At 45.0% G+C, this 23,165-nt stretch overlaps 1 protein-coding gene across 10 annotated transcripts in view; it reads right to left on the reverse strand.

Annotated features, from left to right (window-relative positions):
* The window catches only part of PACS2 (phosphofurin acidic cluster sorting protein 2), a 79,239-nt gene that overhangs the window by 16,389 nt on the left and 39,685 nt on the right, over positions 1-23,165 (reverse strand). Inside the window, exons 5-19 of one of the 10 annotated variants that reach the window (XM_075038399.1) lie at positions 22,687-22,849; positions 21,543-21,616; positions 20,690-20,770; positions 18,291-18,350; positions 16,843-17,000; positions 14,656-14,746; positions 13,787-13,864; positions 12,875-12,996; positions 11,980-12,115; positions 11,147-11,251; positions 9,521-9,627; positions 8,631-8,785; positions 5,111-5,221; positions 2,924-3,032; positions 961-993 (exon numbers count right to left, since the gene is read on the reverse strand). In XM_075038399.1, coding sequence (XP_074894500.1) covers positions 961-993; positions 2,924-3,032; positions 5,111-5,221; positions 8,631-8,785; positions 9,521-9,627; positions 11,147-11,251; positions 11,980-12,115; positions 12,875-12,996; positions 13,787-13,864; positions 14,656-14,746; positions 16,843-17,000; positions 18,291-18,350; positions 20,690-20,770; positions 21,543-21,616; positions 22,687-22,849 — 1,583 coding nt within the window. The remainder of the gene's footprint in view (positions 1-960; positions 994-2,923; positions 3,033-5,110; positions 5,222-8,630; positions 8,786-9,520; positions 9,628-11,146; positions 11,252-11,979; positions 12,116-12,874; positions 12,997-13,786; positions 13,865-14,655; positions 14,747-16,842; positions 17,001-18,290; positions 18,351-20,689; positions 20,771-21,542; positions 21,617-22,686; positions 22,850-23,165) is intronic. The other 9 variants (XM_075038395.1, XM_075038394.1, XM_075038392.1 and 6 more) reach the window with 9 other exon arrangements.

Genomic DNA, 23,165 nt, shown 5'->3' on the forward strand with positions numbered 1-23,165 from the left:
AAACAGAACAAGGGGACAGGAAGGAGAGCGGAGGTAAGTCAAAATAGGCACAGCTGGCAATAAAGTTATAAAGCAGCTCATCACATACAGCTACGTCCTAAAGGCTGGCTTGGCTTTCCTTGGACCACTAGAGCTTGTTTAACAGAGCAAATGCTAGGATACTGGGAGATTTGTCTTGCAATGAGTTTGGAGGTAGTGCTGCTGTTTCTACACGGACCACTGCCTTGAAATCTGGCCTTGGAGAAGCCATTCACCTCTGGCCTCGAGGGACATGGAGTTGCAGTAACTTTGTGAACTGAGGACAAAATAAACAATGTCCAGTAACCATATGATTCGAAGCAGGGGACCCTGCAGAGCAAGGGGGTCTTAGAGGCAGCTCAGAGAGCACAAATCCACTGCTAGCATACATCTGTCTCCTCTTTCTTAAGCTCAGTGAAGTCCCATGCATTTGCGATAGCCTGCCAGTAAGAGGCTAGTCCTCAGTTTTTTGATTACTGGGAGAAGATTTGGTGGTCTGCACTTGGATACTGCACAGCTGAACGCTAACCTGAGCCACTGAGTGCCACCTACAGCACTACAGTTCCAACAGATGGGAACTGAAAAGCCTTTGCTCATTGGTGATCCTTTTGGAGCTACACTGTATCCTCTGGTGGCTAGGTAGAAGGGAAGAAAAAACCCTACCTTCTCCATGTTTTACTGCTCAAAGCTACTCTCAATAACTTCATTCCCATTCAATCTACATCCTGGGAACCCGTATGTGTGGTCCAAAGGCAGAGCAGTCATTTTCAACAATGCGTTCTGCCAGCAGATGCCATAGTTTCAAAGCAGCAAGCAGAATTTAACCTAAAGCACAAACTGTGCATCCCAGACCTGCAGGAACTGTTAAACAAGGCACAAAAGACCATTTCATGGGGGAAAAGATATAGGAGATGGGATAGGGAACCTAAAAGGAACCGATACCTTATTGTAAAATCAAAATGAAAGCTCTTTTTCCTTTTCAGAAAGCAACCAAAGAAAAAGATAAATATGTTATTATACTTACAACAAAGTGATGCATTCATTTACATAGTGCTAATGGAAACAATTTCTGTGTTGTTTTTCACAATATCCTTCCTAAGCTGCTGAAAATGAGAGAGTTGCATTTCTAAAGAAAGCCACACGGGGAGATAACTGCCCATCGCTCCATGGGAGAGCTTGTTCCTCTCACTCACTCTCCAGTTTGTTCATGGGGTACTTAGCTGAAAGTAGAAGTTATTTTAAAGCGGACACAACAGAGATATGAAGAGACTGCAGGCTATGCCACGAGTCTGACTAAAAGTCTCAGCTATCTCTCTTCCCAGTAACCTTCTGCAGGGCTTGAGCCTGATTTAAACCTATCAACAGCTTCAGGCATGGCACCACCAAGTCCAAAGGGTCTAAAATCCAAATGGATCAGACCAGCTTGGTAAAGTGGCCATGCACACTGCTGGGAGGGCTAAGTGCATGTGTTGCTGAAGTACATTTCAGATATTTTTCAACAAATTACCAAACTGACCTTTCTGGGCACATGAGAAACTCAAAATGATTAAACGTGTGTTAATAACAAAAATTAACCTGTAACAGAATGAAGAAGGTAGTGGAGACCAGTGCAGAACCCAGCAACCACAGGGTGCAGAGAAATAACAAGGCAGCCATCAGAAGGAGTTCACACTGCACTAAGGGTGTCTGAACTCCGTAGTGGTAACTAATGTAAGTCTTCACGCCAAAACCAGATTGAAGCAAAGAGTCTCAAGTACTGTGTGGCTCTCCAAACTTCACCTCTATCAGGTTAACATTACAGAATTTCACAAATACACAAAATGAGCGTACTCTTTTTATAATGGACTAGTCAGTCTGGAAATATTTTCCCTAGGAATGCATGAGGAATGGGCTAAATTTTACTGAATCATTTCTGCAAAAGTAACATGGAGCAGACACAGGAATGGAAGAGCAATATACAATAAGCATTTCCAGAAAGAGGGGAAAAAAGTGACTCCACCCACAACTTTAATCCCTCCCAGTTCTTAAGCAAAGGAGGCACCAATGAGGGATGTTAATGGACCAAAAATGAAAGATCAGATATAACATGGGAAGGGTAGTAATTAACATCATCCATGCCTCATAGGAGAGTGCTAGTCCCTAATCGAGAAAAATCACATGAGCTGAGTGTTTGTCATGCTCTCAGGAATTACTGGGGTGTGAGTTGGAGTCTATTATACTCTGTGCCTCAGAAACAGTGCATCACTACCTTTCAGTGACAGTTACTCTTCTTCCTGGACCACAGCCACATGAGGCTTTACATACTTCTGAATCTTGTTTTCAGACCCCAATCCTCCCTCCTACAGGCTGCTTATCCCTTAAGAGAAGTTGAAATAAAACCTGGTGAATGTCAGCCCTCCCCAGTAGGAGTCCTGGTAGCCTGCATCTGCCAATCAAGGATTTTGTCTCTCCTGCGAGAAGCTCTGCTATTTACACTCCAAAAAGAAAGGGTTTCAGTTCCCTCAACGCCAATGTAAAAAGGCCAGGTCTTATGGAAGATAGTTTGAGGGGGACTGCCTCAGTCCAGTCTTAAACACCTAAGGTCTCCATGGTAAAGGAGAGGTCTCTGTGGTAAGAGGTCTCCAGAACCTAAACAGATATAATCTGTCCATTCCCCACCCTGCCTAGTCCCCACTTCCCCAAACCTCTCAGATCTTCAAAGAAATCCCTGCACTTAAAGTAACCACACTGTTGAGATTCATGGTTATCTAAGTGGGACACATCACTAGCTGCAGGCTACTGTAAGGCTCTGAAGGTGTTTACAACTTGGAGTGATTTTAAAACTGCTGGCACACGAGATGAGAAAAGCACTTCGCTTTCAACCTGATGCGCACTCTGGAAAGTCAGTATTACATTAGTGACATACCTTTTCTGCTTGTACGTCAGCATTGCTTCAGCAATGGGCAACTGGTGTGCACAGTTTGCCCCTGCTATATACTGCGTTATCCTGGAGACAACATCAGGTGTTTCTGGAACTGCAATAGAACAAAGAGAGAAAATAATTTAAGTGACTTCTCAGACCATCACCAGCACTGTCCTCCATTTGCTTAGCCAAGCAGCTGATGGTAACCATACCCAGCCAGCTCCATTTGAACTGCATCTTCCAAAGGAAGCTCTGCAGCCTATCCCAGAGCATTGTAAAGCTGCCTGACCAAAAGCAAACATCCTACGAGAGCACCAAGGTAAAAACATTAGGAAGGCACACTAGATACACAGACATCTGTACACAGCATTATTGACTTAAGTATTATGGTTATTTTACATTTGTTAAAATGCTCTTCTTTGAAAATGTGTACCTGCCCAGAGTCAGCTTTAGACTTTTTTACACCTTGACTGATGGTATCTGCTGAAGAAAGTGCCTAGCAATCTCTCCCAGGGCCTTGGCAAGCTGCTCTGCTCACACCAGCATTTGAGTTACTTGATTTCCTAATGAACTCATGGCCTTGCTGAGTAAACTGAAAAGACCGAGAGCCACGCAAGGGTAGGAAGAGCACAAAGATCACATGTGTAGCAGCAAGTATGCTTCAGATCTGTGAGATTGTGTTTGATCCAAGTTGACAGGAAGACATTTCCTAAATGTCTTCCATATTTCTTTGCTTTCAAGCAAAGAGCCTCAACTGTGAGATTAAGGGAACATAAGTGACCTTCACCAGGCACTTCCATACCTTGATGGGCATTTTAACCCAGACTCTTTGTATCTGAACAGTGAACTGTGAAAAGCTATGAGTCTTTGCCAGATCTTCTTAGGCCATTCTTCTCACTGCACAGATGAAAATGGAGAATCTGCAAGGTCTGGACTGCACAAAAATGAGGTTGCATTTTCCTCATAGCATGCAGGCAAGTAACTAAGGGCTGCAGCATACAACCAACTAAAGAATAGATAAAGCTCTCGAGCTGGATTTCTATAGCTAATGAAGTATTCCTAACCCAGACACAAAAATCAAGTTTGTATTGACATTTGTCTGCATTTCAAGTGCAGCAAGGAATTAAAAGAAACCAGTTCCAGTCATCTGTTCTTCCACAAGCTTAGAATCAAGGAAAAGTGTAGGTTGGGTGCCACACTAGGAGATCTCTAGTCCAGCCTCTTGCTCCAGGTAGGGCTAACTTCACCTTCAGAACAGGCTGCCCAGGGCCTTGTCCAGCCAGGTTCCCATCTGCTGGAAAAGGCTCTGAACAATCACCTGTGAAGAGGTCGGTCTCTCCTCCTCTCATGGCTAAAGGACTTCCAGGAGCATCTTGGGAGCCTCAGGCACTCTGCAATTCCAACAGGAGAACCACACTGTAACCTCTCCACCCTCATGGCGCTCCAAAAACTCCAAGGCTTTTTCCTTCTAGTGAAATTTCTCTACGGAATATGCTGCCATGAGAGCATCACTCCTCAGTCAAGTCTCAAACCTTCGCGTAGCCCTGAATGTCAGATGCAAGTCCTCCTTTCTCCTGTTTCTTTCCGTTCTTGAAGGAACGGATGGAAAAACTGTAAGCATTAATATTTTAAGCAAATTAGTACTTTAACACACAGTAAGGCTTTATCCTGGCCTAGAACAGACTCAAATCGGGAACTTCTAGACCTAACCTAGGTCAGCTCCCATGTGTTACAACACTGGTGAAGAACAAAATTCCTTTTTAATGAGACAGATCCTGCCAGCAGACTTCAGAAACGTCAAGGTCATTTTCACACAAAACTAATAGAAGTTGATCTTCCCAGAGTTTCCAGTTTCCCAAATTTTTTAGGCTGGACAGATTCTGAAGGGCCAAAGAAAGCAATGTACTAAACTTGGTAGTGAGACCTCCACATCAAAGAACAAAGCTGAGAGCTAGGTAAAAACAGCATGACTCAGAGGCAGCTAGTGCCTCTGGGAGCCAACAACTGTTTGCAAACCACCACGTGGAGGACACACAAAGGTCAGCATCTGAAAAGGGAATGTGGTGGAGTGAGAAGAAAAGAGGAACAAAAACATTTGTCTGCTTCCTCTTTTATTTACTTGACCTTTGCTAAAATTATTCATTCAAGCCTTTCATCCCACACAGGCCAGACACAGACACACGGTCTTACCAGTGGTCTGTGCTTCAAGTTTGTTGAACAGATCCCTCCAGGCTAGATCTTGGAAGAAGTTGTTGTATCTATAATCTACAGACCCCAGATACTTGGCCACTGGATGAGAGCCTAAGAAAGAAAGGAAAACATGACAGTTGTTCTTCCCAACACTGAACACAAGTGTGTTTTTCACCTGTAAGGAATTAAATGCCAAAATCAGAACTACACTAGACACCCCAGAAATAAATTTCTTCAATTACAACCAAGTAATTTAGTCCAGCTTATCTCTACAAGAGCATGCAAATAGACTTCCCAGCAGAGAGACTGCTTCAACACCACTGATATCTTTCAGTGACACCTCCCTCTTTCCCCCCCCCCCAAATTAAATTTAAAGAGGCCAAAGAAAACAGGACTGGGAAACTGCTGAGGAAATAAATGATTGGAAGACACAGAGGCCCTACAGCTCTCCATCTCAGTCTCTCAGTTTTGCAACCAGCTTTCCCAGCAGCCCTTCCTGCCCACAGGCAGCACTGTGCGTGTTGTGGCCAGGTTACCTCTGCCAAGAAGAGTCGGACCCCTTCCTCCAAATATCATTTGCACACCACGGCCATTTTGCAATACTGAGAAGAGACAATTGTCCCCAACCAGGAAAAATAACCCAGGGAGGCTTGTTTAATCTGTGGAGAAGGGCTACAAGTTCAATAAATAGGCTGTAATTAAAGACAGAATTTAGAGTCCAAGGATTACAGTCCCCAGTGAATGTTGGCATATGCATCAGGTACCCGCTTGCTCTAGCTAAGCCTTATGGCTCCTCTGTGAGCATGGAAAGACCTCCTTGCAGAAATTTTGTGTGTCCAGCCTCCAAGCTTGCAGCCCTGGATGGAGATCTGACTTCATACTTATATTGAGCAGGAGAGGGAAGGCATTTAAGTGACTAACTCTGCCCTGGGAGGCAGTAAAAATTTGCCACCTTCATTTTAGGCCACATGTGTCCCCATACCAGACAATCCACTCTTGCAACTACCTCTCCAGTCTTTCAACACAGGAGAAAAGGTGTGCCAGGATTGCACTTTCCAGTCACCACATTTCAGTCATGCTCAGCATGAGTCCTGTACATTTACAATCAGTCATGAAGTGGCCTCAGAGTTCCTCCTAATCAGCTTATTTTTATCCTTCCTGCATACCAACTTCTTACATCAAGCCACACTTCCAGAGATTGCAACAGTTGAGTCATCAGCTGGTAACTGGTAACCTGACAACTCCTTCCAAGAAGGCCCCAGTTGCTTAACTATACTCAGCATCCTCCAGTAAAGCTTATGGTGGAAAAAAACCCCCACTGTCTTTTCTCAGTCCTCCAAACCAGTGCTAATTTCCAGACTTCCAGGAAAGGTTCAAGCAGAAGGTCTCTCTGAGCTCCCCTCAGTGTCATTAGAAATAGGAGCCTAAGTTCTTTCCTGGACCCTCCTGATCATGGCTACTTTCAGACCCATCATTTCTTTTGCAGTGGAGTTTTAAAGAGTGCACGTGGAACAGCTCTGCACCATGCACCGGAGAAGCTTTCCCACGTGCTGGGAAAACAAATCACACATGACAGATGCAGTTGGAAACAAGTACTAAACACAAGGTCTTCCAAGAAGTTCTATCCATGGGAGCTAAATAAAACGCTAAAAGCCCCCAAACAGCCAAAATAACCCCCAACATTTTTTTCCATTTTACTTGCCCCCTTTCAGTTGTTTATACACTGGTTTGGACAACGGAGTCTTTCACACATAGAAACAGAAGCATGAAGTAGGACTGAATCTCCGAGAACGGATGCTTACAGACACTAAACTTTTCTCATTGTTAACAAACCACTGTAGGTTGACTCTTCCATCACTGCAGCGTGTAGTTGTGGACTAAGAAGGTAAAACCATCTTAGAAAAAACTCCACTATTCCTTCTTCGAAGGTGCAGCTAACAGCAGAAAGTCTTTTTCTTTAAGACATTTATGGCATGGTCACCATTTTGTCTTTGGTGCTTTTTTGATTGTCAGAAAAAAGAGGTTGCTCCTCAATTACTTTAATGAACTGCCAGAAAGCTGGCCAGAAATAAGCACTTGATCTGATCAGCAAATACTGCAGACTGCTATGGGAAAGGCCCTGTTAAAGAAGTTTCTATATTTAAAATAAATTTAAAAAGCATTCATAGTTCTGAAACAGTTCCATTATCAAAGTTCCTTGTTTTTTTTTAATTTCCAAAGAAAGTTTTAAGATTAAAAACCAACCCTAAAACACACTAGCTAAATCTTTTGTTTCACTTTCAAAGAGAGAATATTTTCAGATCATTAAAGACTGCAGGACAGAAAACTCTTCTTCTGAGGCCAGGAGACAGTCAGCATGTAAGGACCAAAGTCCTCAGTCACACAAACTTACATTCAAAGCACATTTAACCTTCCAGAAACAATTTTTTTTGTTTTTACCCCCTAAAGGGCTCTGTGTCCTCTTCCTGCCAACCACTTTGGAAACTAAATGCCTTCCTTACAGAAGGATCCAGCTCTCTTCCTCTGCCTTTTTCATTTGACTTCTGCAAATCCCACCACTGAATCGACAGCCTAACCCCACTGTTCATGGTGCTGGGAAGCATCTTCTGACTCCTACAGCAACTGCCATTAGATGGTCCCAAACCTAGATCAGAAAATACCAAGAAAAAGTGCTTTTCAAGTTTTCCATTGCCTACATCACCTAGGTGCCCTGTTCACACAAGCCAAGCCTCGGACTAGACCAGCTTCTGGCATCATACCCTTACAACACCAACACTGCCCAGATGCCCCTGCCCACATGCATCTGTGGCCACCTGACTTCCCAGGCCTTGCTGCTACAACATTCCTCACATTTCTGACAAGACCCCTAATGTTATTTTAATTCCACTCAACTTCCCGCCACATAAGCAAACCAAGCTGGGTAACTTTCCAGCCAGGCAGGCTTATTGAGCTGCTGGAAGGGCAGAGGTAAGGTGCTGGAAAACTGAGGTAAAAACCCGACCAGAACAGCACATAAAGGAAAGGTCAAAGCATACATGTAATTTGAATAATTTAAACTCTCAGCAGTTTCAGAGCCTTTAAAAAATTTTGAACCCCCCCTCCTCCATAAACATTTTCTGTGTCAGCCTCAGGGAGGCCAGAACAGTTATTGCTTTGGGAAACATGGTGCCCAATGAATTTAAGATTTCAGTCAGGGAAAGGGCTTCCAGAATATTATTCTATGCATTTATTGTACCATCATAAAAAGACATATAAGAGCCTTCCTATATGGGGAGGAAGTACTCAATCCCTTGCTTCAAACAAAAGGTTTACAAGCAGACTTTGGCATCAAGACTATAAAGATGAAGTTCACTCATGCATAAGTAGCAACACAAGCATTACACAATACTATGACAGGATGATGTTTGCCTCATTTAACAGCCATATACCTAGCCAAAGCTTTCAGGAGGCCTTCTCCTGAGGGAACACATCACATTTAACACGTTCATCTTTCTATGAAGAAAAATTGTTCCTTATTTACCTAGAGGGATGATCAAAAATCTCATGTAGCCGAGCCAGTCTGGGGTTTTGTGAGACAGCTGCTCTACAAAGAGCCTCAATACAGCACTGAGGTAATTCTGGGCTCCGGCCACTGCAATTTTAATTGGGTTTGGAGGCTGCGAATTGCAGTTACAGCTAGACAGAAAAAGAGGAAACATATTCATAATCGTGCTTCCAACCAGCTATTTCAGAACAAGTTAAAAAAAAAAAATTGTTAATAACAACCACAGCAGAAGAGAGCTCGTTCAACACACAAGGCAATATTGCAATGATTATCAGCAGCTTAAAACATTATTAATAAGAAAGTACTGAACAATGTTGCATTTTAATTGGTCTCCTTGCTACTTCTTTCACACATTTTGATAATCTAAAGGCCTTGACTCAACTATGTAGGTTAGGATGTATCTATTGCAACTAACTGCTGTGTCAGAGAACATACTCGGGTACGCACAGCCCTCAGTAGGTACCTAGGGAATGCCTTGAGGAACTGAGGAATTAATCTGGGAATTACTTGAAGGGGGGAGCAAAAGCTATTTAAAAATCTACCTATCAGCTTTGCATGCTTTACTGGTTACTAGATCTGACCTATGAGGCAGCCTCCAAAGCACGATCTTTTAAAATCACTGGTGTCAATGAAAGGAGACTTGTATCTCCACAGAGATGGCAGAAAAGCAACAACTTTGCAGGGCTGGCGAGAGCTGAGGAGCCACACAACTTTGACTTCAGGAGAGTAGATAGGGGAGAAGTATTGGAAGAGAGAAGTATTTCTCAGCTATTGGATGGAAAACTCCATGGGCACTGGGGCACAGGAGCTGAGGAGCTTTTAGACCTGAGACTCAAACAAACAACACAAGCAAGGTGAGAACTTACTATCTCTGTATCCTGGAGACAATAGTGCTGAAAGCTGCCTGAATATCAGCTGAGGAGCATGTGCAGACCACTGGCAAGGTATGCTTTTGCAAGACATCTGATAGGTACTGAGGAGAGAACAGAATATTTTATAGTCCCTTTTTTGGTACAGTTTGTCACAAAAAGAAAGTCTGCCTGCCCCAGCCTCCTAGGTATTCTCACACCCGAGCGTGGGCACCCTCCCCATGTCCAATTTTTAAGTGACACAGCCATTTCCCAAATACCTCATCCTTGTGCATCAACCAAAGGAAACCTCTTCCTCTAGAAAAATGGAAACATTGCACCTTCTTGACAAACACCAACACTATATCCAAAACTTGGCAACGACAACTATGGAACAGCAGAGTTTTTATGGCTGCAGAAAGCAGGGCAGCAGCAGAAGGCCATTAGCCTAGCAGACAGCACTGGGTAAGAGCAGATGCTGTCTGCTCGCCTGCTTCTGGACCTGCAGTTGCATCTCTCTCTGATTTCAAAAGGACTTAAACAAATGCAATGTTCTGCCCACCCTCAAGCACTAAAGAAAGGGAAGGGTGTTACCAACACACATGTTCCTCATAAGGGACTGTTTCCCCTCCATGCAGCTAATGGGAAACAAGTTAACACACACCTTGGACATAATATTGATGACACTCAGCAATTATTTCACACTTTCAAATTCTGCATCACTAGTCTATACATCTCAGCCAATGCTATCTTCATGTCCTCTGATACTGCAGGCACAAGCTGCTAAAACTACTGGAAGATGATCTACAATGCCTTCTGTCCATCTCTAGAAGGCATTTCTCTATCTTCCAAGTATAGAGAAACTGGAACCAGTAGCTCAGCTGCTGTTTTTGCTCTCTTGGATATCGAGTTCTTCCAGAAGCAGAAAGCCAAATCAGATAATGTAACTCCATGAGCCTGGCACAGGTTCTACAGGCCAACAGTCACCCAAGCACATGTTTATTGGTCCTCTTCCATATATATTTTATTGCTTTTTCAGACTAAGGTTCCAAAAGGAGCAAAATTTGTTCCAAACCCATAACAAACCACTCCATGTTGCCAGCATAAGAAAGCACTGCTCAGGATTCTCTTTAACACAGCTATCGCTCACTCAGAAAATATGGAGTGACATACCTGCAGTCAGGAATCACAAGCGTATGTGCAAGACAACAGAACTGACCTGGAATATTTTCTCCTGTGTTCACCACCTGTGCCTAGAAATCTCAGCCTAAACCACAGGTCATTCCTCCCTGCTTCCTTTGTCCCATTCTACCACAGCTGAGTAGTAGGCTCTTGAGTACAAGGGTCTAGCCATTCCCAGTGTGCTGCTAACCAGGAAGAATGGCATTTTGTAGAAGAGAAAAAAATCTCTGTAGAAAGACTCAGGTGGCAAAGCTTTACAAGATCCACAGCACCTGCTGGTCAAATGAGATCCAATCTGTAGGCACTGAACACTCAGTATGCTGCCAGCCCCCACGCACTACCACTGCTTTTCCAACCAAGCAGCAGAACCTACTTGGTTAGTGGTACAGCTCAAGGCCTCTCCATTCCTGAGGAGGAACAGTGAAGAAGAACTGTGCTTCAGGTAACATCTCCTGCCTTTACCTGGCCTTGCCAGTCAGAAGTATTGACAAGAATAATGTTTTCCGGCAGCTGGTCATCAGAAACTAGGATGTGATTTAGTTGGTCATACACGGTTTTCCTGGGGATCTGGAAATAAAGACACAGAGAAGAGAACAGTAGGAGATGTCAGCTCTAATCATCAAGCCTCCAGCTCTTGCAGTGCACGAGAGGTGGCTGTGCATGGCTGGCCAGTGCTTGGTCACCCCATCACCAAAGGCATGCTAGCAGCCGCACTGGCTGCTGAGACTGACACTTATCAGCTTCTTCAATATTGTAGTATTCTGCAGTCTCCTCTATTAGCCACCTTGGTTTTGTTGGCAATTACTCCTTCTGACATGAGCTTTTACTTAAATCACTTTATACCAACTAACAGTAGCCCAAGGAATTTTGGATTCATAGAAGCCAGGAACAACCTCCTTCAAGGAAGGAATCCCACAAGGAGGGAGTCCCACAGCTAACAAAAGCATGGTGCATATGCTCTGCACAAGTCAGTCCCCTTTTGGAATCCCTAGTAATTTGCCTTATTTCAAAGGAGTAATTCCTCAACATGTCCCTATTCATTTCTCATTATAACAATCTGTTCCAGTGTTTTCAGTTTATGGCGGGCTGACAAAGCAACAATCTGGCAAAAGCCAGCAGACTGGATGGAAGATAAGAGTATCAGCCAAGACATAAATTCCCTCCTTCCTAAAGCCGCAGGGCCCAGTTCCTTTCCAGCAGGGATGGCACTCGGACCAGAAGGAAAGGGACCACAGGAGACGGTTGGAGAAGAGGAAAAACTATGAGTGGCTGGAGAGACAGCAATATTTTCACACCTGTAAGTGGTGCCGGGTGTCTGGAGAGCGTTCATTGTCCAGACTGTTCGCTCTCTCATTCTGCGGCCTCACTGGCTGCCTCTCCTTCAGAGATGTGCTCCTTCCCCGACGTCCCGTCTGCTTCCCTTCAGACCTGCTAGAGACATGTGCTTGCATTCCAGAGCTAGCTCATACCTGAGTGAGATACATCCCCCAAATCCCAGATCACCCAGTCTGGCAACCTCAACAATGTGAGTGGAAGCAATGAGGAATCGTGCACATAGACCTGAGCTAGCTTGAGGCCTGCTAATACTCCTTCTGGTAGTGCAGAGCACATGGTTCAGCTACAGAGCACGTTCCCAGGAGTCCCAGGCAGACTTCCACAGCCCATGCTAAGACCTACAACACCACCAGCATAATAGGATCCAGCCATGCAAACTGCAATCATACACCCAAAAGCAGCACAGAAACACCTCTTCAAAAGAGCATCTATTTGCTCGCAAATGACCGGAAGAACTGTATGTTGGGGTTGCTGAAGTCCACATTCACTATCCTATCTGGGAAGGTTTAACAGGACATAAGTTAGACTTGGCAACCACTTTTAAGGCCAAAATCTGCATCAGATGTTGACTGAGCAACAGTACCTTTGAGTAAGGAGCTCCAGAGTTTTATAAAAACTTCCTTGGACATGGAGAAGGTACAACACAGGAGACAGGAGCAACCTCAGAGCAATGTTGCCCTTCATGGTTCTGAGCATTCCTTTATCAAGTGCTCAAGACCCATCACTAAGTGCCTGAACACAAGGAGGGTCTCCTTGCAGTCAGTGGCTTAATGCCATCCTGAACAAATGCTAGCAAGCTGTCCATGACTTCCCGAGCAGCCCTGCAGCAAGTGCAATCCTGTGTCACCACTCTACCTGGTGGATGGGATAATGAGGGACTCAGTCTTGGTGATCTTCCCGCTGGGTGGGAGCTTCTCAACAAACACATCGGGTGTGGGAAGTTCAGCTTCTTGGACCTCGGCTTGCTGGTTAGACTCCTGCAAAAACACAGGGAACTGAGTCATCAGGAACAAAACCTCCCCTCTGCCTCACTACCACACGGGCTGGCAAGGAGGCACCCCAGCTTAGCTCTGGCTGAGGCACATTCAGCCTGCCTCTTCCAGACATGCTACTCACTGCCAAAAGGGAGAAAACAGTACTGGCTATCTGGGGCTACCAGTTCTCAGCTCTGCCTCACAAGGAAGCTGGAGGTAGGAAAGGTATGCTCAGATATGCTATTTGGAATAGGCACTCTCCCAGCTCAAAGCCAGGGACATGCCTCCTCATGCAATGCAGATTAATTCAGCTTACTCAAATGAATTAGCAGAGAGAGAAAGAGACATAGGAGAAATGTTACAAACTGCATGTCCCCAGCAGAGCAACTTGAGCTTTGGGATTTTTACCCCAGGACCAGCTTGATTTCTGCCAGTTCAGCTTGAAGTAATACTCCTGTCTGATAAAATGGAACAGCCCTGAGAGTCCTTTTCAGGATGATACACATGCTAAGTAGCATACTTTGGGCCAGCCTTCCTCTAACAAAGAGAAAGGCTGTTTAAACAGAAGGCCACGCAAAGCATTTCAGTTTCAAAAGTCTGAAAGACAAGAACCTCCAACAACTAAGGTCAGGAGGAGAGCTCAGCATTATCTTCACTGCAGCTAATGTTACCTATGTAAGTTGTGTTGCATGTGCAACTATATGGACGGTCAGACACGTGCCGCAGAATGGAGTTCACCATTGACACCCAAACTGCCAAAAGGAATGTTAACATAAGTGTGTTTTCAACTTACATAAGAGACAGTGTCAGAAATACTGTCGCCTGCATGTTTGGTTCCAAGATTCTTTGTCTTTTCAGGCACTTCTACCTGCTTGAGAGGAGAAAAATCATCAGGAGGTATGGCACCAGCACAGTTTTCAGCCACACTCTCTGGATCAGGCTGTTCAAAAGACACACTTCTCCGTTTAAACATTGTACAGCTCTGCATGATGACCAGGAGTACTTCCTGGTCACACCAGGACTGAACGCATTAGTGTGGGATATGGCAAAGCAGTAGCTGATGCACAATACACAGTAGAGGCAAGGAAGTGCCCTGGAATAGGATTGAAATTCTAGGTGCCTAACATGCCCATCCATGAGGGGATGGAAAAGGGGGTGAGCTGCCCCTCAGCATTTGCTCCCAACCACTGTGAAAAGTATCCCAACAACAGTAAGGTAAAGCTTCCTCCAAATAGTGCCAAGGAGTCCCTGAACCTCCCAGGCAACATCTCCCATCCTGACAGTTATTTCAAGTACAGGGAATCTGGAGCTAGTCATACCACTAGCAAGTATTCAATACATAACCTGAAGATGTCCCCTTGAGTTAATACAATATTTGCTTTAAAAACAAAACACCAACAAAAAAAAAAAAAAAAAAACCCAAACAAAAACCAAACACCCCCCCCCTCCCCCAAACAACCCAAAAACCACCCCACCACCCCCCAAAAAAACCCACCCCCCACCAAAACAACAAATAAGTTTTCTTAGCAGAAAATTCATACCCCTGCATCCAAGCCTTTGGAGAAGGTCAAAGAGGGTGCTTTAATTTACACATGCAAATAGAGACAGTGAAGGCCTGCTATATTACCTGCAGATAGATAACCTTCTTGAAACATAACTTACAGGACTTGATGGCTCTCTCTGGCTCCTGATGCTGTGGATGCTACCAATTTCTGTCTGAGAGCTGGAGTGTGACAGTCCTTCAAAATAAGGTCTGAATAAGAAAAGCAAAAATTCTTTCTTGTTATCAAAAACACTAACAGAGGAAGTCCACCACATTCACAGCGAAATAATATGACTGTTCCCAGAGTGTCTTACGGCTCCCTAATGATTCCAGTAAAATTTATAGGCTATTTTTGAAAGGAGGGGGTGGTCTCCAGGACAGCAAGAGAAGCCAGAAAGTCCAGGGACCCCTTACTAGCCCTGACACTGACTGACCAACCGACCTACATCTAAGGGATCCAACATGTTACCTGTCACACAGCAGACCATATTTATACAGCTCTTACTAGGAACACTTGCACGCTTTCACACATCACACCAAACAGCAGCTCTTGTTTCCATAAAATCCTGGGTGGGCATATGGGTCCAGCATTTTCCCACAGCAGAACAGAACACACATTCACCCCACACAAGCAGTTGTGTTCTCACTACCCCAGGCACCAGGTGCAAAGTTTCACACTACAATTCTTGTTTCAGCTTACAAATGCTGATTGAACTACATGCCATTCCGGACAGGGTCTAGCTCTTGACTGAAATACAGCAAGTAGAGTTTCTGCCCCCCACTGATACTCTGCTCCTGTGAGTAAGTGACTCTTGGTGCTAATATGCATTTTATTTCCAGTTTGCATCTGGATTTGGCTGTCAGCCCTAGTATCCAATTACACATTTGCTCAATAAGATAAGGTAGCGCATACAATCAGATTGTGCTTCCATGTAAAAAGGCAGCTCATCACACCAGGATACAAGACTCAATTACAATTTAAGGAACTAATTTCTTTTGTTGCAGGAAAAACCTGCCTACAAGCATCAGTATTTATCACATCCCTTTCAAGATATGAACACAAGAACTGGACACAGCAAACCACAGAGTGTCTCCCCAGTACCAGACACAGTAAGTTCTTATTCCAGCAACATTCCAGCAATCACATGTCCCAGAACAGTTAGCTTCTTGGCTCCAGGGAACAGGACATGAGCTCTCAGTGTGCACAGTACAACATTTTGGCTTGTTTCAAACCACAACACATCTACTTTCAAATCCTTCAAGGTAGGCCCTACCAATTGCCAATATATTGGGTCAAGGGCCAAACACATTTATAAGCCACCAGCCCCATCACTTACCACTGCTGCCCCAGTCCATCCCTGACATCTTCTGGCTCACTGATAGGGAACAAGTCACTCCAGACTCAGAATCTGCTCTTAGCCGAACTAGGTTATTCTGCATTAATTAGGATATTATGGCACCTGGTAATTAGCCGGCATTTAGCAGATACTGTACTGACCAACTGCAGTGGTAGGCTTTGCTTGTTTCAGAGCCATCACAACACTGAAGGCCTGAGCATGCAGCCACATGTCAGTCAGAAGCATGAGTGAAGCTCAAACAGTCTCATGTTTTCAGTCTTTATTCGGCAGGGACGTGACACAGCTCTGTTAGCTCAGGGTTCTGCATCTGCTCAAGACCCTGAGCCAGCGATCCCTGGCTCAGCTCCACAGTGCTGTGATTGCCCATACATCAGTGCCCACAAAAGCCAGCTCGGAACAGGTTTGCCTGTATCTACGTGTGCTGTAGTCAGTCCCCTTGGGCCCTGAGAAACTCCCTTGTTTTGCACAGTTCTGCTTCCTTAATTCCTACAAAGACTCTCTTTCCACACAGCGTCTTACCAGCTTTTCCAGAAAGATACAATCTGCCTTCTCCATCCCTGCCTCTACTTCGGCAGCTTGCAATCACATCTCCTTCTGCCTTAGCACAGATTTCCTAGCTGTTTCTACCACCTCTTCAAAACACCTGTGTATGGTTTAATTCTACTGCCTGCCTGTCAGCAATTCCTACCCCTGTGGTGGCAGGGCAGGCAGAACACCTGCAAAGGGAACAAGGAAGAAATGAGACTGAAGGGAGGTTAGACTCCCCCCACCACTACCCCCAGCTCACAAGCAGTCATTCACATTGTAACAACACACACTGGGTCTCCAACAGGAGGTGAAGAGGGGGTAAAAAACAGGATGGAGGGGTAGGAATAGAAAAAATATCTAATCCGTGCTGACACTGCGCACGGTCTCTCTCTGGCCCAGCATCAGCCACCCCACACTTACTTTAACTTTGGCTTTGGAGTGCTCAAGACACTGTCATCATCCTCCATTTCTGGCCCGCTGTCACTGGGGTTCTCTATATCCAGTGTATCATACAGAAGGTCCAAGTCCTCTTCCACCTCTGGAACGTGCTCTGCAGGGTCCTGCTCTGAATCCAGAACCTACACGCAGGACAAAAGCAGGCATTACTGACTCTGCTAGGAGCCAGACCGATTCCGTGCCACCTGAGCTCCCCCGAGGACTGCAGCAGATGAGTCTTGGGAGTAAGATTCTGTTTTTAGTGCAAGGATACTATACCCAACAGAAACATTAAGTATGAGAAGTGCTTGTTTTGGGTCAAGCTTGTCAATGTTTGGTTAAGCAGGAGTTACCTATTGGACTAAGCATCCACAAACAAGCTGTTAACCATAGATTATGTCCATTATTCAAACCCATTCTATAAACAAAGCTTCAAAAAGGCCCCTGCTGGAGCCCCAGTTTTCTTAGAACAAGTACAGAAAGGCAGCACTCCCAATAGAGTAACCTGTCTTGGGTTTTACTGAAAAAGTTGCCATGACACCTCCCGATTTGATACCCAAGCAGGTAGAAATGACAAAAATGTCCACAGGAGGCGCCTGAAACCTGGACAAAGATCAACTGCCACCCACATGCAAAGCTGAAGAGAACAGATATCTCACACAACTTCCACGGGCTTCTTCACATATACACCACAGCAAGCAGGCAGCTGTGCACAGTTCAGAGCTTGCTTTTTGAATAGCAGCTCCAGAAGAGCACCAGCTCAGCTGGCTGAAGCCTCAGCTATGGGTGCTGACTCTGCTGAGCTAACTTGGGAAGAACAGCAAAGCTAACAGGACTTTTTGGAAGCGTAAGGAAGCATGAGGAGTTACTCACTCTTTCCCACAAGCCACAAAATCAGCACACAACCATACAGCCAATTGAGATGTTAACTGTTTTTATATTAGATACTTAACATTACACAGGTTTCTTGGGTTCTGGATCTTTTTCATTTTCAGCTCTGACCAGACAGCTGACTCTCCTGTGGATCTGCATTCCCTATCCAAGTTTTTCATGTCTTGCCTGGCTGTTCCAGTAAAATGATCAAACAGGCTGGGATTTAACCTCACAAGCAATACACACCATAGACTACTTGCCTTTGAAAGGGTCAAAGATAATTTCAAAGCAGTCTGCAAAACTAACGGGTACGCACGTGGTTGCCAAAATCTGCTTTTGATAGAACTTGATCTAGAAAATGTTTGATGACATTTTTGAAGTTGGTCCTCAAGCCTCCATGCAAGGCCAGGGTGCAATGAAAGGTCACATCCACTGCAGACTTGAAAACAAGATGAAGGGAACTAGGGAGAAACAGGAGTGTGTTCCTGAAGACTAAAGCAAGATGCACCAAGCAGAGGGCAACACACAAGACAGGAAGGCTTACAGAATGAATTACTTACCTCGTCAGAGACTTTAAACCTCTTCAGCAATGCCACAACCTTCTGTTTGAAGTTTTGTTGCTGCAAGTCAAAGGCACTTTTATATAAGTAAAGCATTAAGTGAACTGTTTTCTCCCAGACTGCAAGAAGCCCAGACACATCTAACACTGGTGCTGTAGCTACTGCTTCATATCAAACAACTCCTGGCACCACAAACCAAGCCTCTGCTGTTCTTATGTTGAAATCAGCTTTTCCACACCTATGATACTTTCTTTCCTGCATTACAACAAACTAGGTCCCACTCCAGCAAGCACTATAAATCTTCTGGCCCTGACGGATGGCACACCACTCTTGGTGGGACACACAGTGGATAACTAATTATTTATCTGCCAGATCACCTCCTGTGCCTGTTTGATATATTTCTGGCAAGCATTTAACAGTCAACTTTTCTGATTCTTAACAAAGGTGAGCCAACACAGGCATCTACCTACTGACCCAAAGTACAAATGTGTTCTCTACCAACAAAGCACTGTTTTTTCCAGGAGCTTGCGGTTCATCCTAGCAGGCTCATTTATTTGACTAGGAGCACTGTAGAAAAGTTGTGGGGCTTATCCTTAGCATTTGCCTATGAGAAAAATGCTTTCTGAGTCTGATACCCCAGATCCTGGACACAGCATGCACCAAGTCTAAAACATCACAAGCCAAACTGCTGCACTTCCCTTGTGTTTACTTGCCCCCAAGAGCTCCCTCTCTCTTGCAGGACCAAACAGCTAAGATTTGCCACAAGCTGCCCAGCCTTTCTCTGTCTTTCACTGATCAACCTAATATGCACACTCTGAAGAAAAGGAAGATGAGAAGGGCCCAGGCATGAGTGCTGGTACAGAGCATTCGAGGTGGCATCCCTGTTTCAGGAGGAAAGGAAGGAGAAAATGGCTGGCACCAGGCCACTCTTGGGCAAAGAAAGTTGCTCATTTGCTGGCCCCCCTATATCTCATGTGAGCTCTTCTTGCAAGTCCAACTGTCTGCTCCCACTCTGGCCTGAGATACTTCATACTGCCCTGCGTCTCCAAATGTAGCCCTTTACCTCTGAACTCAAATTCTGCGAGCTGCAACCACCTTCTAGACAGCTGAAGTTTAGGTGAAATAAATTCACCAGGCCTCAAACAAGTCTCTCCAAAGACTGCCCTATTTCTGTCCTCAATGCACTTGTGAGGTCAAGATGCTCTCATGACAGTGAGAGCTGTCCTCTGGCTCAGGATGCTAAGCCAAACCGTCCATCACGCAGACCACCTTGGACCAGCACGGCAGTCTGTGGAGGGAGGACACACAGCATGCAGTAGCTAAGGTGACATGGCAAGAGCTGTTTGCTGGCCTGAGTGGTTGACAGCTGGCAGACAGGAGGCCTGGTTTGGAGCTGGGCTGATGTTAACTTAACTGGTAGCACCAAACCCAGTTTTGCGCCACCCCCACACACTGGAGATTCAGTATCAGTTCAGAGGTCAGGGCTAGAAAGACATTATTCTGATTATGAGGAAGTTGCTTGCTTAAGAACCAAGTGGTGTATTTTGTCCTGGCTGGTCACTGACTCTTGGAAACAATACTAAGGACACCAAGGATATGGTCTAGCATGCTCCTGGTCTCATAGACAGGATCTTTTTAGTGTCAGATTCAGGTCAAAATAGGATTTCAGACCTTATCAAAACATGGATTTCATAAATAGCCTCACAGGAGGTACAGTGATCTCCAAACTTACTCCCAAGTCCAAAAAGAGACCTAGCCCATCCTAGTGATTTTGAGTTATTGTCATCAGACATGCACAAACACTTCTGTAAGCAGAAAGCTGCATTATGGCATGGTCAAGCACAAATGACGGTTCCACACAGAAGTGCAGCTTTGAAGGCATACACATGCTTGCTGTGAGATGGTGGGTAACTGCATGCAGCTTCCCAAAGCTTTCAATATCCAGCTACTTCTTTTGCCTCAGCACCACATGGACCACCTCAGGTTTATCTGTCAAGCTCCAACCCCTGACTGAGCTACTTCATTCTGAAACCTTCCCACTGGCCTCTCCCATACACAGCACAAACAGAAGAGCTTCCCTTCACTTAAAGCTACTTTCAGGACTTTTATGAGCATGGATCCTGCACTGGCTTCTTCATGAGGGTGGGATTTCATACATTTACATGATTTTTGGATCTCCTTAACCTTGCAGCCAAAGGACACTCAAGACAGCACATACACACACCTTGGACAGCCCCACTCTCTGAACTGGTTGTTTTTGCTAGCTCTTCACATGCTGTGACCACGTCCCCAAGCTCTCTGCTGGGCCAGCATGTCTAGTACTGCTGCTCCCATAAGCCACATGCACTTCGCATCCTGGCCAAACCCCGTCAGTGTTAGTAAAACTAATTTCCACCGACCCTGGTTATGGACGTCGTTCTTACTATCGATCTCCGCTGCTTCTTGGGCTTCCCCAGCTCGAACTCATCATCATCCAAATCCTGAACAGAAAGAGGATTCATGTGTTACCTTTGTGATTTGGGGACACATGAGCATTTAAGTGCTAAAAATGTTCCCTCTATGAAGATGAACCTGCTGCTCTGTCTTCCAGCTTTCAGCATTTGCCTTAATTGCAGTTATGATGGCAGAGGGAAAAGGAAGTGAACCAGGTCTGCAGAGAGCCAGGAATAACAGCTTGGAGAAGCAAAACAGCCCTAGTTCTACATTCGAGGAATAAGGATAGTCACAGCCCCACATTTCAGTGGGTTCCTTTCTCAGTATCCTCCAAGAGGTGGAAGGCAGGTGATGCCAGAGTCTGAAGGCAAATAAGACCCAAACTCGAAAGCATCTCACATCTAGCCAGGGGGTTCTCCATAATGACCTATTTTGCAGAAGGTATTGAAGACTAAAGACTGACTCAGACCCCACTGGCCCTTTAATTACAGCTGGGGATCTAGTTGGGCTCTTTGAATCCAATCAGCATTACAGAAGCAATCAGTTGATGCATTGACCATTAAGCAGAGAAACACACAAGGATGCTAATGTTTCAGTTTAAAGGGAGCTCAAGTCCAAACACGTGAACAGAGAAATCACAGCTTGGTGGAAGAAATGGGTTACTGTGCAGGCCTTCTGCCACTGCAGCTAAACACTTGGTGACAGTCTCTCACTGTCATGGTTTAGCTAAAGAAATAGGCTTTTAGTTTCAAGCATGAGCTGAGAGTGTACACGCTCTACTGAAGCTCTCACAGGGAGAAGCCATGCCCTAAACAGTACCTGGCCCTGTACGGCATCATCACTGGCCTCCTGCTCAGAAGAGAAGCTCTCGTACTCTTCCTCGGAATAGTTGTCTGAAAGGGAAGGAAAGAGGGGAGAGATCCTGTGAAACTCCTTTAAGGTGAGGGGACAGTCTCATCTCAGTAGCAGAGAAAGCCAACTAACAGTCACAAATTAAGAAAGGAGTCACACAAGGAGATGCCTGCTAGTTTATCTTCTATCTGTGCTAGAACCAGTGAGATGGGAACCACCTGGAGGTAAGGAACAAGGAGAAACACATCTAATAGGAAGGAAGGACCAGCACACAGATAAAGCTCCTTGAAACACCACGCTGTTTTACCCTGGAAGGAACCACCTGGTAGACAGCAGCAAGTAAAGAGGTTTCTCCACAAAGGAAATTACTTTTTCCCCTAACATGGGCTTAACTGGCTTAAAGGAGCAAGTAAGACATGCCAGGAGAGTCTAAACCCTTTATTGAAATGTCACTTCAGGTGAGCTGCCTGGCCTCAGGCAACAACACACAAGCACCTGTGTACGCTACCTTCAACAGGTCACTCTTTTAGCAGTGAGCAGAAGGCTGGTACCACACAAAGAGATTGTCATGAGTAGCACGAGTAGAAACCCAATGACCTCCCTATACAGTGCACAACACCATGGATTTACACTCATTAAACCAGGCCATAGTCCACAGCAAAACAATGTTGCAGGTTTGCAGGTCTCATCTAAGTGAATGAGATTTATTGTAGAATACTCAAAGGAAAAAGAAGTTGGAAGAGTAGCTTAAATGTGACTCTCCTGAATACAACACTGTTAGCCGGGTAAGAAGCTACAGGTTCTCAACACACCCACCAGTAACACTAGAAGAGCACTGGTGAGAACACAGTTAACCCTTGCTGGATGGCTCAGGCCTGGTGTGATATGCGGGAGAAGCTTGGACAATTCAATCCCCCAGTCCTGTCACACTCCCTGCTTACACAGCAACAGATTTGCAAAGTGGGTTTTCTTTGCATTAATCAGTTATAGACACAGCAACTTATGCAAACCAGTCCTCATTTGTCCCAGGAAGCATCTAAGCCCAGGTAGGGTTCAACTCCCGCTATTTCAGGAAGACATCGGTCCTCAGAGCATGTGGTTGTACTCTTACCTGTAGCCTTGATTTTCTGGCTGGCCTGCATAGTACTGTCTTCATGGTCAATTGGCTGACTTGACAAGGAGAAGATCCAGATTTCTGCTACCTTCACTGCAGCCTCTTTGATGTTGCTGAAAAGGCTTAGAACCTGGCCACCTTCTGTTGGGTGCTGCATGACCTGGGACAGAAATTAAGCAGCACAAGTCTGCATTTAAAATGTATTTAAACTTGTGTCATTTGCGCACTACAGGAGTTATTTATCTTAATAGAATTACTCCACATTTCCAAGTGCAGAAGCAAGCCAACACTCTGCAACTGCAGGAGCTGCTTGCAGGCAATACACAACCCTAGTTGAGATTTTATTCGACCACTAATGGAAGTGACGGAAGGAAAGAAAAAGCGTTCTGATCTTGACAGTTGATTAGCTCATCCTTGAAGCACAATACTTGACTACCTCATTACTATGTATTTGCTCCCACGGCACAGTACTGATT

This window comes from Buteo buteo, chromosome 10 (genome assembly GCF_964188355.1).
Source record: "Buteo buteo chromosome 10, bButBut1.hap1.1, whole genome shotgun sequence".
In the NCBI taxonomy this organism is placed as follows: Eukaryota; Metazoa; Chordata; class Aves; order Accipitriformes; family Accipitridae; genus Buteo; species Buteo buteo.